Source organism: Aedes aegypti, chromosome 3, assembly GCF_002204515.2.
Source record: "Aedes aegypti strain LVP_AGWG chromosome 3, AaegL5.0 Primary Assembly, whole genome shotgun sequence".
NCBI classification, from domain to species: Eukaryota; Metazoa; Arthropoda; class Insecta; order Diptera; family Culicidae; genus Aedes; species Aedes aegypti.
This window is the reverse complement of record NC_035109.1, coordinates 408,056,567-408,074,347: the sequence shown is the minus strand read 5'-3', so window position 1 is coordinate 408,074,347 and position 17,781 is coordinate 408,056,567. Positions and strand designations below refer to the sequence as shown.

At 37.6% G+C, this 17,781-nt stretch overlaps 1 protein-coding gene across 2 annotated transcripts in view; it reads right to left on the bottom strand.

The window, feature by feature from the left end:
• The window catches only part of LOC5569137 (roundabout homolog 3), a 47,594-nt gene extending 31,371 nt beyond the window's left edge, over positions 1 to 16,223 (bottom strand). For both annotated transcript variants that reach the window (XM_001652696.2, XM_021848486.1), the window contains exon 1: positions 15,013 to 16,223. In XM_001652696.2, coding sequence (XP_001652746.2) covers positions 15,013 to 15,091 — 79 coding nt within the window. In that variant the 5' untranslated portion in view covers positions 15,092 to 16,223. The remainder of the gene's footprint in view (positions 1 to 15,012) is intronic.
• Between the last annotated feature and the right edge of the window lie 1,558 nt (positions 16,224 to 17,781).

Genomic DNA, 17,781 nt, shown 5'->3' with positions numbered 1-17,781 from the left:
TTTCGAGCGTAAAGTGCTGCGGACAATACTCGGTGGGAAACTCGAAAATGGTGTGTGGCGCAGACGCATGAATCACGACTTGTATCAAGTGTACAAAGATGCGAATATTATCAATCGTGTAAAATACGGCAGACTTCAGTGGGCTGGTCACTTAGTGCGAATGTCGGAAGAAAGAATTGCGAAAATAATATTCAGCAGGGAACCAAGTAGAGGTCGGTGGCTTCGGGGAAGAGTGACTTGGTGACCCTAAACGTTCGGGGCAAGCTCTACAATACGCCCGGCAATTGCGTGATCTTACGCTGTAGCCATCAAGGTATCAAGGTAGGCAATTAAAGGATAGCCTCTCTGTCTATCGATTTTTCATAGAAAATAAAAATTAGAGAAAGGAGAGGTCTCTGCAACTCTTTTAGGTACGTATTCAACTAATCACCCGGGCACTCTGGGAATCTCCTCCCAGGTGGTAAGTCCCATCCCGTGTCGTTTTATCCTGTTGGGTTACTGTTAGCTAGCGAAGGCCCACCTAGTGGAGCTTTGACCCATTCGACTCCCATAACCACAAAAGCGAAACACACAACCTGTACGGATTGGGCATCAAAACGGGCCTGCAGCGGTTATAGACTGTATAATTACTCTCAATGACATCAATGGCTACGCCTAATAGTTCTATGACATCCTTGTCATCGAATAGAACTGATCTTCATAGTAGAAGCACACCGCTGATCCTACAATGGAACATAAATGGTTTTTTTCAAGAACTTGTCGGAACTTGAAAGGCTGGTGCATAATTATGAACCTCTTGTTATCGCACTCCAAGAACCTCACAGAGCATTCACCGATACAATGAACAAGACTCTGAGGAAAAAGTATACCTGGACAACTAAATGCGGCCAAAATATATACCATTCAGTGGCCATAGGGGATTCAATCGAGATACCTCATGAACCCATATTGATTGACTCCGATCTACCGATGATTGCCGTCCGTGTTTCCTGGCCTTTTCCAGTAACGATAGTCTGCCTCTACCTACCGAACGGCAGGCAACCAGATTTGAAGAACAGACTAATGAAAGCTTTCGAATCAGTTGCGGATCCGATTATTATACTTGCTGATGGAAACGGGCACCATGAGGCATGGGGGAATCGTCCCAGTAACACCAGGGGACGAATCATCCATGATTTCGCAACGGAAATGAATCTCCACGTTCTGAATGACGGTTCATCGACCTTCATCCGAGGACAACAGGAAACAGCTATCGATATCTCCTTGGCATCCTCCACAATTGCAAACGGTTTTATGTGGAAAACCGATAAAGACTCAGCTGGTAGTGATCACATCCCGATCTGGATCAACGCAAACAACATCGCCCCCGAAACATCCCGAAGGCCTCGCTGGCTGTACAAAAAAGCAGATTGGATGAATTTCCAATTTGCTTTAGCCAGCACAATTGATTCCCAACCAACATCGATTGAAGTGCTCACCACAAGAATCTATGAAGCTGCAACCGTATCTATCCCCAGATCAAGTGCTACACCTGGACGTCGCGCTCTCCCCTGGTGGTCAGATGGAGTTAAAAAAGCGGTGAAGAATCGAAGGAAAAAACTGCGAGCCGCAAGGCGGTTGCCAGCCGACCACCCCGAAAAGAAGAATGCCATGACAGCCTATCGGGTAGCGCATCTCGCTTGCCGACAGCTAATCAGGGAAGCCAAAGAAGCATCTTGGCGCGACTTTCTCGATGGGATAAACGATACGCAATCTTCCACTGAACTCTGGAGTCGGGTTAATGCAATACAAGGCAAAAGACGCACTCGAGGAATTGCCTTGAAAATCAATGACCACACCACCCGAGAACCACTTGTCGTTGCTGACGCCTTGGCTGATTATTTCGCCGGCTTATCTTCGCATCAAAAATACCCAAGCAACTTTCTAAGAAAGCATCCAACTCCACAACAGAACGTGATTAACTTTATCGTTCCTCCAGACAAGGGCCAGGCCTTCAATCGTTTATTTTCTGAAAAAGAACTTAGTTTTGCTCTTAGTAAAGCAAACGGCCAATCAGCGGGCCCTGGCGAAATCGGCTACCCAATGCTAAGGCACCTCCCCGCCGAAGGAAAAGTTGTCCTTTTGGAAGGGCTCAATAGAGAATGGACAGCTGGCACACTTCCATCCAGCTGGAGGACTAGTCTTGTCGTTCCCTTACCAAAAATGACGAAATCCGCACACGATGTAGAGCACTATCGACCCATAGCCCTAACAAGCTGTGTGGCGAAAATAATGGAAAGGTTGGTTAACCGCCGGCTGATGGAATATCTTGTAGAAAACTCTTTACTAGACAAGCGCCAGCACGCCTTTCGGGCTGGATATGGCACTGGAACCTATTTTGCCTCACTAGGACAAGCTCTAAACGACGCCTTAGAAAAAGAGGAACACATTGAGATGGCTTCGCTTGACCTAGCAAAAGCATACAACAGGGCTTGGGCACCAAATATATTGGAGCAATTAGCCCAATGGGAAATATCCGGTAATATGCTAAACTTCGTGAAAAACTTTTTATCAAACCGGAGCTTCAGGGTCATAATCGGCAATCATCGCTCCAAATTGGTCAATGACGAAACAGGAGTGCCTCAAGGATCGGTAATAGCGGTGACCCTCTTCCTGATAAGCATGAACAGCGTCTTCGGAATACTCCCTAAAGGGGTACAAATTTTCATCTATGCAGACGATATTTTATTAGTAGTGGCCGGAAAACATCCTGCCGCTACCAGAAGAAAACTTCAAGCGAGGGTGAACGCCGTCTCACGCTGGACAAATCGAGTTGGGTTCGAAATTTCAGCCGAAAAATGTTCCAGAATTCATATCTGCTCGGAAAAACATCCAGTCATACGAAAACCTATCAAGATAGAGAGTAAGGCCATACCAACCAGAAAAACTGTAAAAGTATTAGGAGTGACCTTTGACAGGCACCTAAACTTTCGACAGCATTTTGACCTTGTCAAAGAAAACTGTAGAAACCGGGTGAACCTGGTAAAAAGTATTGCGAATAAACGTACAAAGAGCGATAGAAAAGCACAGTTGCGAGTAGCTAACGCAGTAGTCTGTAGTAAATTCGTCCCCTTAATGCTACAACTAGATAACTCGAAAATCAAAATTTTGAGATGTGCAACTTTGAAGGTATGACCGTTTAACAAGGTGATGGTTAATCGCAGAGATTATGATTGAAAAATAATCTTTAACTTGTGTATTTTGAATCACACGCTTAAGACCTGTGGATATTTTGCAGATCTAATTAAGAAAAATGTTTTGACATATTGAAGTCAAAAATTTCAAATTTCGAGTTATCTAGTTGTAGCATCAAGGGGACGAATTGTTCCATGGAGTAGAAATCACAAGCCGCGCGTACGAAGATATGCTACTGAAATTAGGACCCGTATATAACAATACAATCCGGGCAATATCAGGCCTGCTACCGTCTACTCCTGCCTCTTCAGCATGCGTAGAAGCCGGAGTGCCGCCTTTCAAGTTCAAAGCTGTCACTGCCATCAGTATGAAAGCTGTTAGCTTCCTAGAACATACAAAAAACAGAAGATCGGAAACTTTTATCACCAATCAAACAAACCGAATTCTCAACTCTGTGGTCAACATTAAGCTTCCCTTGGTGGCCAAAAGGCAACGGAATGGAGCCCAAAGCTGGCAAGCTAAGGAGCCCAGCATTGACTCTCATATTAAAAACCATTTCAGTCGGAACTGCCTTCCTGAAGAAGTTCGAGCGCATTTCAAGGAATGGGTAAGGACCAAATACCCTTTCACTGAAATTCGATACACAGATGGATCGAAGGTGCCTGGAATAAACAACACAAACGTCGGAATTGGAATCCACTCCAGTTCATACGAAGAAGCACATGGTCTTTCTAAGCTCTGTTCCGTTTTCTCGGCGGAAGCTGCCGCTATCTTCCAAGCTGCTTCTCGTCATAGTGAAGGTCCATTGCTGATAGTCACGGATTCGGCCAGTGCACTGTCAGCTCTCCAAGCAACAGAGAATCCACATCCATGGATTCAAGCGACACAGGAAATAGTAGCAGGACAAGGGAATCACATAACCTTCATGTGGATCCCAGGACATAAAGGGATTTCAGGAAATGAAGAGGCAGACCGCCTAGCAAATCTTGGGCGCAGTAAAAGGCCATTAACGCGGAATATTCCAGGGGAAGATATCAAAATGTGGTTGAAAAACAAGACAACAGATGCCTGGGCTACCGTATGGCAGCAAGACAGAACGAATTTCACCGGGAAAATCAAGAATTACGTTGACACTTGGAAGGACCTACCAAACCGTAGGGACCAACGAGTTCTCTCGCGACTCAGAACTGGGCACACAAGAATTTCACACAACTTTAACGGTGGAGTAGGTTTCCGGAAGCAGTGTGATATATGTAGAGTCCACAACACCGTGGAACATTGTATCTGTAGCTGTCCGTCAACGGAACATCTGAGGCAGCAGTATGGCATATCAAGTATTAGAATGGCATTACAGAACGAACGTAATAGTGAAACTGCGATCCTAAGTTTCCTTAAAGACGCGGGAATGTATGAAGCAATTTAAAACTAACATCTTCCTTCGGACACGAAAACTGGCTCCACGAATGAAGGGAGAATCTAAATAGACATGATAATGTTGATGCACAAGAAAATACTGATAAATGGTGTTTAAAACATTGTTACGCATATATGAACGAGATTGAGTGGCGAAATCGCCCAGGGCGAAAAACCACTATAATAAAGATAAAAAAAAAACTAATCACAAATTCCAGTTGTTGCCAGGACGTGGCCAGAGCAACTCACGATTGTTGAAGGATGGGTTAATCTTGTCCAACAGACCATACTATGTTTGAAAACTACAATTGATTAGTGGAAAACAAGGAGTCAAACCTTATTGAATCGTATCCCAAGTAACATTAGTAGCTGAATAACAGTTTGCTCAGCTGAAGTATGCTTGAGAGTGATTTGTTCAATTCTTATCCAGCAAAAATGTTTGTCGGGATATGACTTGACCCCTACTATGTATAGTAGGTGATCAACATTATCATAATGTTAAACATTCAACTAGACTACCGTTAGATACACTCGTCAGCTACAACTTTGCTGAAGACCGCATTCAAATCGGACGACTCAGTAATATTTAGATTATTTTTTTTTTTATTTATTCAGCAATCGTCACATAACTTACAATACATTTATCTATCTAATCTAATCTAATCTAAGTGCTTGCACAGCCAATATTGAAAAGCATCATGGAAATACCGAAATTTATTCAAGTACATTTATCTATCGGTTAAAACTATTTTCATACAATTTCTTATCATTCCATCGTTGTTTACGAACCATTTCAATGAAATCTGATAAGTCCCGTTTTGATTTTTTCAAACTGTTTGTGATTCCTAAAGGAGTTAGCAATAATGATACTTTGCTCTGAAGTAGATTATTTTCTATTACTCTACCAAGCAAGTCAGTGGGATCATTTATACCTATTTATAAATGATTTGTTATGGTGATAATTGAGTTGCTCTGCAGGCATCACTGGATTTGTACAGTGGAATATAGAAGCCATGATTTGTGTATGGTATCTTTCGCGCCAGATGCAGCAACGTTGCCTGTTCAGAAGATAAATGAGCACTATCGAAGAATTTCTAATTGAATGTAAATCAATAATAAATTACTGAGACAATGTATCAGCGTAAATTTAATACTCAAGAGCTCATGAAAAAACACTGGTCGATCGAATGAATTGCTTGTTTCTCCCATAGTGATTCCTTTACAAACTTTGAAGGGCTTCCCGAGCAAAGTTGAATACCAAAATGATAACAAATCATGTTACCTGGTGATCATCACTTGATAACTGATTTTGTTATCATCTTGGCTGAATTAACAGCCAACATAACAAAAATAAGAACTCAAATTTGTTTGTCGAATAACAAAGTAATACAGTGAAACCTCCATGAGTCGATATTGAAGGGACCATCGACTCATGGAAATATCGAGTCATGGAACAGCAATCCTTTGGAAAGCTGTTTGAAGGGACCATCATAGCAACCATGAAATTTTGTTTCCAGTATTGTTCCATGAGTCGATATCGAGTCATGGAACATCGACTCATGGAGAGATCACTGTAGTAAATTATGTTATCACTGAGTTCAAGTTGATAACCAAATTTACAACATCAATTTTTTTTTTAATTGTATGGTCATAATTCACGGGCAAATTTTGAGAGATGAGTACCGTAATCCGGGGTAACATTGATCAGCGGGGTAACATTGATCGGGATGACTCATCTTGTTAAACGTTCAAATAAAGATTTATTGATGAAGCATTTTCGAACCATGAATGGTGCCTCTCTTTCGTATATTTATAAGCTAATGATAATTAAGGTTTTTGTCAAAACTAAGGTTTTTGTGAAAAACTAAAAAAAAATGATCAATGTTACCCCGGATTACGGTACCTTGGATTAAACTTACGCTTCAAAAAATTTTACAAAATTTTGTATGACGAAAAGTCAACTTTGCACACTTTGTAAAAATGTTATGGGAAAGATGTGTGATAACATATTTTGTTATCAACCTGAGAAAGATGTGTGATAACATATTTTGTTATCAACCTGTTATCAATAATGTCTGTCACGGATACATTGATAACCAATTTTGTTATCATTCGGTAATCATTGATAATAGAATATCAAATTGATAACAGTGATCATGAAAGTTGTTATCAATTTGATTTCATCCAGTTATCCAGTTATCTACTCGGGTTGTGAGTCTCAGTGTTCATCCAAATGGGCTCAAATTTTGCGACACTCACGATTTGATCTAGAATCGAATGCGTAATGCGGAGCAAAAACATTTTTTGAACTACCTTAATGTAGTACTAAATTCGGTTTTCCGTTTATTTACGTTACACATCTTAATTATTTTTTGGGTTTTACAACCAGAAAAAACTGATAAAAAATTCAAGAATCTTGCCGAAAAAAACATTTGTTTGCAATATATTGACCTTTTTTTTCGAATTCTTTCAGGATTCGTCCAATTTTATTTTCCTAGCAGACCATACCTGACAATTTTTTCAAAAAATCTGTTGAAACTTCCAGAGCTCTACAATGGATTTAATCTAGTACTTCTTTCCTAACGAATTTATCTAAAGTTTATTAGTGAAATATAATCGGGGAATCCTCAGAAATTTCATCCAGAGATACTTCGGAGAACACCTTCAAAAAATCATTCATGTACTCCATTTGGGATTTATCCTGAATTTATAAAACAATCTTTCTTAAGCAATCCCACAAAAAATTATTCCAAAGTTTCCTGGTCACATTCCCAACACCATCGCGAGTAGCAAAAGACATAAATGAAATATATTTTTAAGGAATCTCTGAGAAAGGTTTTAGAATAAATAGATAAGAAACTAGAAAGAGTCTATTATTAAAAGAAATCAGGAATGAATCGAAAATGAAGCTATTGGTACACTGATAGAATTTACATAGTGAAGTAAACTATTGAGGCATTGCATGTCATCACCATGTCATCAAATAGTAATGATAGCTATCATAGAAATATCATAGCACGTCTTGTTTTTGAGATATTGACTGTTGAAAATGCGAAAATTGACTATTTCAGCCAACTTGCATGCAAGTTTGCCAGCTTGTACGGCAATTTATTTGCTTAATTTGCTACAGAATTCAAAATTTATGTGTATAACAATACTTTTCTTCAAAATTTATTATACTTTTGATGCGGAAAATTTATTTTTTGATTATTTAAAATATTATTGTATTTTGCCATATAAGAGAAACGAAAAATTTTCTATGGAGACTGCAAGCATGTGGAAAAAATCGGTTTAATCGAAATTTAATCGTGAAATTTCAATCAAATTATGTCTGAAATAGAAGATTAAGTTCTATTTTGCATGTTTGGTGGATTAGATTACAAAAAGTTAGATAAAGTGTACTTTAAATTTTATGTAAACATCAATAAAACCAGTGTTTTATACAACTTTGGCGACCCTATAACTAAAAATTGTGACGTGCTGGAACATTTCTGAGAATGGCATCAGATTCAGCAACTCCAAATCTACTAGAGTCAGGGTGTCTACTCGTTTACCGAAATGAAATTCCCTGATATTTCCAGGGTTTTCCAGGTTTCTCAAAATAATTCCAGGTTCAAGAAATACTCTAATTTTATATGGCTAAACAAAATAATGATAAATTTTGAAGTGTTTTTGATTCAATAGCAATTTATACACTTCTAGACATTTTTTAACGCATGCTGAAGCTATTCCAATATGAAGGTGCTAACAATACCAAAGATTATGTTTTATTCAAATGAGTTTAATTTGCCATTGATAGAGTCTTTGATTTCGTTTGTAAGAGCTCTTTTCATCATCGTGAACTTAACAGAACTTTCAAGTGCATCAGTATGCTTGTTACATTGTTACATTTCATTCTAAAATGTTCAAGAGTTCTAAATTACTTAATCTTCCCTTTCCCATGGTAGCTCAAGGGCTCCATCGATTTTCGACGAACTTAAGACAAACTCAATCAAATAAATACAATGTAATAGTTAAATAAATATGATTCTATAATTTTAAAAATTGAGCACGTAGCAGTTCTGATAACGAGTGAGTGTCTTGAAAATTTGAAATTAAAAAAAACTGAAAAAAGAGCTAAGCAGGAACCAGAAAGAGACCGAAAAGAGACCAAACGGTATCCAAGTAACTATGAGAAAAAAGTTTGATACGACCAGACATTTATCAGAGAATATTTCTAAAACTTGTTTTGGAATTTTTTTGTGATAACTAAAAATTCCTTTAGATTATAGATTACTTTATTTGAGAGATTTTTTTTCTTTAGAAGTTTGTTTTGTGATTATTTCTCATGAAATCTCTCAATAAATTGTCTTAAAAAATCTCTTAAAAAAATGTTTTGGAAAATGAAACCTGCATTTTTAAAAAATAATGATAACTAACAATACCTAAGGGATTCCAACAGTAATTCCTTCATATATTATTTTTGATATTTTTTAAGACAACCCTTACTGCCGTGAATCGTAAGTCAGTCCCATCTGCATTTTCGTCAAAATTGAGTTGAGTTTAGTTTTCAACATCTTTTCCAATGTTCTTTCAGCTGTACTAATGAAATAATATGGTTTGTTCGGAATAATTAGGAAAAAACAGCAAGTCAAATTGTCCCATAATGAAAAGTAACCGCATATCAGTCCCACTACAGACTTTCTCACTGTGGAACACAAAAATTTAACTTGTTTTGACCATCTTTTATTTTTTTCGGAAAGATGTGAAAAGCAAGTTGTGAAAGTTACATTAAGATTGTTACATGTTCCAATCCTGTGGAATTTTTTGAATATTCGAATTTGAAAACTTCACAGCCAATTTTATCAATGCCTACTTTTTTAAGATGGAATGACTTGCGATTGAATCTATGACATTTGGTCGAAAGACATTTGGTCGAATGACATTTAGTCGAATGACGTTTGGTCGAAAGTATATTTGGTCGAACGGACATTTCGTCGAATGGACATTTGGTCGAAAAGGTTTAGTTGCAATACAAAGCATATGATATTTGGTCGAACCGACATTTCGTGGAAAAGATAGTGGTCGAATCTAAATAGTATGAAAACGAAGGTTAACGTTTAGTCTGACTATCGTCGAGAGTAGCATTTTGTCGCTTATACAAGAGTGATCAAATAATTGAAAATGTATTAGCCATTTTACCAACAATCTATATGCGATAAGCAAAATTTTGTTATTCAATTTGATGGACGCTCTTCCAATATATTGATCAACCTATTGTGTTTTTTTGACGTTACATGCTGCTTTCGTTTCGGGCATATTAGATTCGAGATAAGCTGATCTTAAATGAAAACAAGACAACTGTTGTCACCTCAGTCAACTCGTCTTCCCTTCCCCGATACATAGAATTAGCACAACTTTATTTTTTTATAATTCAAAGCTTTTACTGCAAATTCTGTTTTTCACCCGAGGTGATTAACACTGTCAGCAAAGCCATACATTTGCTTTAGGAATGTTATTAAGCTGGAAGTCACAATACTTAAGCCAATTGGCCATAAGTAGAGTTATCGACACCTTACATTCACTTCGCCATAAAGATGTTCCATAAAAAAACAAATTTTTGCTGCCGTTTCAATTCTAATTTCCGCATTTAAAAGTCTTACCCACGTCCATAAGCTACAAGACCCGAAATTCAAAGAAAGATCAAGAGCACTATCTCCGAATGCTTCCATCAAATGAAGATCAGCAGTTCATTACAAAGAACGAGGACATTTCAAAAGAATAATAAATAATGAAAACGTTATGTTCACATCGTTGAGCTATAAAATAACTTATTGAGCAGTTTTTTTTTTTAAATGATGATATTTTCAAAGAATAATAAATTCACTAGAGTTAAATATCTTAGTCAATACACAAAAAACTACTTCCAAAATTTTCATTTGAGTAATTATCAAAATCCTTGATTTTGACATAACTTCAAATTACAAATAAAAAAAAGTATGGAATTTAAAAAAAAATACATAAAATGTCCCGTTTTTTATTCAACAACAGCGAATGATTCAGAATATTCGAAAGAATAAGTTATCTTACCAATTTTGCAAAACTTGGAAAACAATACTGAATTTTACCAAATGATCTTTCAATAATCCATTTGAAAATAAGCTTCCCACCAAATTTTCGTTCAACTAAACGTCATTCGACCAGAATAAATGTTCCAAAGCAATTCGCAAATGTCCATTCGACCAAATGTCCTTTCGACCAAATGTCATTCGACCAAATGTCATTCAACGAAATGTCCTAAAGCCCTTGCGATTCACGGCAGCTTAGTCCTCCAGGATTTTATCCGGCGATTCTTCCATCGACTTTTCTAGATTCTCGTTTAAAAAAAATTGGAATATTCAACCAGAAACTACTCCAGATGTCTCCAATAATTTTTCAGGATTTTTTACAAAATTGTCCTTCTGAAACTCTTTAAGATTACTCCTAAGATTATTTTCAGAAGTCATCGAATCATACAAGACGCGACGCGAGACAAGACATAACACTTATCGTAAGAACGATAAGTGTTATGTCTTGTCTCGCGTCGCGTCTTGTATGTGTCGTTTAGTTCTTACGTTAGCACACACCACAAAATGAGAGTCTTCGAATACTTCTAAGAGATTACTTGAGACGAGACTCGCGCAGACGGTCTTCATTTTCTGTGATTGCTGAGTTTTTTTCTTATTCCACTCTGTGTTTTCATCAATCATGCGCAAGCCGTTCAAACTCTCACATGAACATCACAGCAAAAAAAATATTGCGTTTGTATCACACCGAAGGATAAACAACCTTTTGAGTGAAATTCCATGCCAGCAAACGTAGCAGACATTAGAAATATCAAGCCTTGTGGTTACATTTATCAGCATCTTTGGAAAAACTGCTCCGCTGACTGAGGATTTGGATAACAGTTTGTTTGAATACAATACTTTCCACTTATTCAGCCTTAAAAACGACGGGCTGCATTTGACGTTTCGTGACAGCGGAATCTGGGCTGCATATGACGTTGATATTATTCCTCTTCGCGGGTCTCTCTCAGAAATTTACCAGGAAGCTGAGAAATCGTTGAAAAAAAAAATTCGACGGCGTTTTCCTAAAGCAAATCTTAGGGTAACTTATGTTCTTAAGTCACCCTTGATGAATAAGGATTTCTGGATGAACTCACTCTTGAGGAAATCTCACAAGATTTTCTAGATTGTTGCTAAGATAAGTGAAAAAAAGAAAAATATTCATTGAATCTCTGGATGACATCCCGCATGATTTTATGAAGGAATTCGTGATAAAACATAGGACGAAATCACGAAAAAATGTGTAGGAATGATCGGAGGATTTCTTGAAATGTAAAAAAATGCTGTAGTGTTAACTGGTGTGGAACCTCAAATGAACTATTGAATATTCTTTGTGGATTTTTTGAGTAATTCATTGAAAAATGTTTTGAAGATCTGCAGTCATCCTTGGATAAAATGCTAGAGAAATTTCTCGACAAAAAAACCTAGGGAAACTCAAAATGATTAAATATAGAAATATTAAAAATGTCAATCATGTTTTGGTAAGTCGATAAAATTCTATACTTGAAAGGGGTCTCGCTGAACGCCTCAAGTAATATTTTGACAGCGGCGCAGCCGAATTTTTTTCTATTAAAGAGAATTTTCTTGCAAATAATAGTTGCTCTGGGTTTTGGCGCAAAATATCTGTGTCGTGAACATATTTTATGATAGAATTACTGCCTCAAAATTATTTCCCTGATTGTGATCGAAATTCCCTGAGAATTCCAGGTTTTTTCCAGGTTGAATAAAATTCCCTGATAATTCCAGGTTTTCCAGGTTTTTCCAGGTAGTAGACACCCTGTAGAGACACATAATTTGATCCTTGAGACACGCAAAAATGTCATTTTTGTAACGCTGTGTAATCAAACATTTTGCAATTTTCATCACGTTTTAGTCACAATTGCTATGACCTGATGCTTTGTGGCATGGTAAATTTACCAATTTATTATAGTCAATTTAATTGTCAGTTTTTGAAAAAAAAAAATAGTTCCGAAGGGTTTTGCGTTAGGGTCTTTTATACTTTGGCCAAATAGATTTTGTGAAATACCGCGAAAATAATTCAGTTGTAAATCGAATTGTAATATTGCGTTTCTTTTGAAAATTTTCCGTTCTGCGGTAGCCGCCAAGTTCTACCGCAGCTGTCAAAGTTCTACCGCAGACTTGAGAATGTTTGTATCATTGAACGAAACCATCTAATCAAAGTGTGCTAGTAGAGTCTACAGCTTTGAAAAATAGCCGAAAACACCAATCATCAGTATGATTTCCAAGGTATCATAGCAGCTGATCGATGATGCTTTGCGAAAATCAGTAATATGACAGCTGCGGTAGCTTTCTGTTCAACCGCAGAACGGAAAGTTATCTCTGAAATTGCAATAATTATAACATTTATTCTCGGTACATTCATCATCCATCTGTTTCTGTTCGAGATGAACCACTGCGACCAGTTTTCTTTGATCTTTTGTGGTATACCCGTGCCCTTTGTTTAGTGCACGTCATTCTACTCCATTACTATTGAGAAATAATGAAATAGTCGTTTTTTATACAAATATCATTCTTTACCATTTTTCATAGAGCCTCTTCAGAAAAAGATACCGCTATTTATACCTTTTGGAGAAAACAGTTTGTCACTATTAAACTCTCAAAAGCGCGCCCCTTAATCAAGTTCGGCCACTAAACTGGATGAATGATACTGATTTTGACCATGCATCGGTACTCTAGCGTATCAAATTATTGCTTCTACTTATAAGATTCAAAGACGTTTTTGAAACTGTGAACAGGTTTCATCGCATGAGACATTTAGATTCCTTGAAACAGAAAGCTTATTTTAGAATTTAAGAGTTCTGCTACTCCACCGATTCGGAATTGTTTCCCTCCTAGATATCGAATGATAAACTCTTGAACTCGGAAAGAAATTGTCTCATCAGTTTAAAATTAACCTCAGATGCTGATTGAGCCATTTTTCCACTTCGACCTCCTCATCATCACAATTAGGTGGGTCTTAGTGGCTTGTTACTCTCTTATACTCTTCCGACCGTAACTTATAAGCATTCACAAGAACAAATACAACAAGAGTACAATATGGTAGATCTTACCCCGTAACGCACCTCGTAAAGATGATCTACCTGCGTTACGGGTATCTCGGTACATTAGTTAATCATTGAATTAGAGCTGAAAAATTAAGGTTTTTTTTTCTCTTAGCTGCAATTGAGGACTTAAATCGCGATAACGTTCCTGTAGGAGTAGGGATATTTGCCCGTGCGCACCCCTTTAGAAGTAGCGTCGTGTTCCTGAAGTTTTGATAGTTTAACCCTTTAAATCTATGGTTCTATTCGGCAAGGCTTGGATCTCCAGGAAGTGGTCAAATCTAAAATCGCTTTTGACGAAACGTTCCATACAGTTGGATAGAAGTGGGATTAAAAAAGAGGTGAACGACTTTGGAAACATCGATCATTTGCCAAAGGGAAATGGTCTCTCCAGAATGGATCTCCGATGGCCACATCATATTTCTAGCAAGTGGATAACATGAATCAAACTCCATTCACATATTAACTGTACGTTTACCACAATTTCATTCTAAATCCGAGCAATTACATTGAAATAAATTAATGAAAACAATTTTTTATCATTTTTCTTCCATTCTTCGACCAACTGCATGCAAAAAAGTGTACTATCCTCGATTTTGACAATCACTATGAAATAGTACATGTTACTATGCCAATCATGCCAATAATCTGTCAAAACATAGTAATCATAACTACTGTTTTGTTGTTCTAATAATGTAACATGTTCTGCAAAAAATAAGTAGTAAAGTGGTTTTAATTTGACCCTTGATATAGTCAGCATTACCATGCCTTTTTATCAGTGTAGTTTAATCAAATCGAATTCCAAACTTGGTATTATTCCATCTAATTTACGCTTCATTTGATGAACAGCAAAACATCACTGAGAAGATGTTCATTCAATGTTATCTCTTCACCCATCAACTGTATCAACTAAAAATGGTTTCGCACAACAGCAACTTTGCTTCCGCTGCTTTTCGACTTAATTCATACATTTCGTACTTTTTTGTCTTTTCTTGTTTTGTCATACATTTTCAAAGCATACCGATAAAATATCGATTTTCGGCGCTCCGGCACTGAGGCTGTGTGTATACCGACTACTTATGTGCACATCTCGCTCCCCCCTTTTTCCGTTCATTGGGCGGAAAATTTGCCCGTTGTGAGCTGAGACGGCTTCCGCGGAAATTGGAGCCCTTCGTCAGCAAATTGCTCCCCCAAGCGCAAACCCAAGTCAACATTTTTGGGTCGGGCTTTAAATTTTGCGAATAGAAAAAAAAAACAACTAAGCATCATTGTTTCGTTACCTTCGACTGGATTATATAAACCGCTGAGGATAATTGTGCTGAACAGAGCAGACACCAGCAGGCTCGAACATTGATCCATATTTCCCTTGCAGTTGTTGTTGCTCTTTGTTGTACTAAATGGTATTGTACTGCTCCGGCTTTTTCTCCTTGAATGTGTTTTATTTTTTTTCAGTCGTAGAATGCTGTGGAAATGCACTGGTTTCGCCTACTTTTCTTCTTGTTTTATCGCTTTCACTATAATTTGTTTTCACTTGAGATATGTAGGATAGTGGATTCTTTTTGTAAACTTTTCATTCGTTTTTTTAGCTTCTTTGCCAACAATAGGGTGTGAATGGGATTTCCTCTTTTTCTTCTTCCTGGTGGATTTTTCACTTCCACTTTGTGCACTTTTTGATTCAAAAGCAATAGCTTTTCAACATTTTTCCTGTCGATCACTGATCCTTATTAGCCAGAAACGTGAAGAGTCGTATCGATTGAAACACCCGGAAAATAGTCACACACATCACAAACGGGGAAAAAGGGTTCAAGGAAAGATTCACAGAGTGGAGACACATTGGAAAATCCAACAACTGGACGGGCTGCCAAAAAAGTGGACAAAATTTCATCCACCTCGACGTGCAACGTGCTGGAAATTAGGAAAATTTGCCCGTCAGCTTTTCTAACTTTTATCCATTTTTTCTCGCTCTCTCTCGCCGCCGCACGGAAACCGAATTTAGAAATGATACACAACTATGTGGAAAAACTATCTAGTGAAAAGACACCCCAACAATATGCTTCTGCTGCTGCTGCCGAACAACATTTGCCCTTTTTCCATCACACTCTTGCCCACACCGCTTCACACTCCCCCCTCGCCATCACAATCGATTCTTCTCAGCTCACTGCATTCAAACGGGAGATAGGCAGAACAAAAAAATGAACGAAACTTTTCCTCTGCGACTTCTGTATGTTGTGTGGACAAATTGGCTGTTCAGGTCCCAAAATTTTCCACATTCAAATTGCACTTTTCGAACGCACTTCAATCAACTAATGACACCAAACCATAACTCCGGCACAGTTCTTGCCCACTTTGCGACATATTTGGGACCCAATCGATGGTGGAAAAGTGGAAAATCGTCCTTCGAAGAAAACACTCCCAAAACACAACATGTACCCTCTTTTTCGCAGTCAAAATTATTCTACGAACGAAACATGAACAAACATACACAGGAAGGTCCTCCTATAATACTTGATGGCATAGAGGGAGCGTTCCATGATTCAAAGCGAAGCGCATGCTGGTGGTTGTGTTTCGTCGGCACCATTAGGGTGGTTTAAAATTCAAAAAGGTTTGAAATCTTATCTCCGTATCTTCTTCAACAAAAATTCAATGTAAAATTTTCAGCATTTTCGGTGGCCCAACACTGCATATAAAGTTATAACTGTCCCAAATGGAAAAAGTAGGCGTTGAGAAAATAACGCTACAAGTTTGAAGTTTGTCCTCTCATACAAATGATCATAATTTTCTTTACATTTCCGCATACCATATTTATTCATCATCACTGCACAGATACTCATTTTGCTACTATTGATCAGTAAAGAATATAAATTTGGATATAATTCAAGTTTTGAAGCTGCTATTGGGGTTTAACGTTCATATAGAGACGTCTTTATTTTTCAATATGGGACTGCACTAACTACATATTTTTCCATAACATATTTTAACAATGTATGTACATTTTCATATTATAATAAGGTATCATCAAATCAATATGGGACAATTATCCCTTTATGGGCAGTAAAGACGATAATGTACCTGTAATTTAAGTACAATCTTAACATATCATAATGAAAGCTCATTCTTTTAACCGAAATGAAAAAAAGTTGCTTAAAATGCAATCCGTCGGATGTGACTAGCGATAGTCATGAATTTACACTTTTTTTTTAAATTTGTTTAATATTGCAGTCAACTCTTCATAACTAGATATTAAAGGGATCATCGAGTTATAGAACACAAATCCAGTGCAATAATGATCCAAGCGATCATCGTAGTAGCCATGAAAATCATCATTTGCAATTGTTCTATAACTCGATATCGAGCTACGATATATCGAGTAAGGGAAAGTTCAGCTACATGCAGGATTATAGTCCGGGAAACTTTCGCAAAAATCTTTAATAAAAACTTTACTTTGGTTTAAAGAGTGAGCACATTAAGACAGACAGACAGACAATTTACACCGTCTTCAGCACATAGGCTGCACAGACTGAACGATCACTAACATTAGGCAACGGACTACACGAAACACCCAGTAGCCCAGCGATGAATTTTTCGTTTGACGAAAAGTTTTCACCGACTGGAGCGGGAATCGAACCCACATCCCGTGGCACAATACGCCTAGACGACTGACGCCGCTAACCGCAAGATTACAGTAATAAGGAGCTTAAAACATTTTGCAAAGTAAATTCCTTATAAAGACGATTTAGTCTGGGACACTATTAAATCACCACCTGGGAGGGAGAAACCAATATAAAATTTCTCTACGTCACAGTGAGCCGAGATTTTGCTGTCATGGACTGTCACTGTGAGCCCGGATTATGGACAAAGATGATAAAAGCGCGTAATTAGCCAAAGCATATTTTTGCATTTCATCAAAAGTAGTAAAAATCGAATTAGAATCAATTCATGCACATTCAAAAGTAACGTCACGAGAGTATCGTTTATTCTAATTGAATATAACGTATTGGAATGAGGCTCTTTTTACTGTTTTCAATAAAACTAAAATTTAAACGCATAGA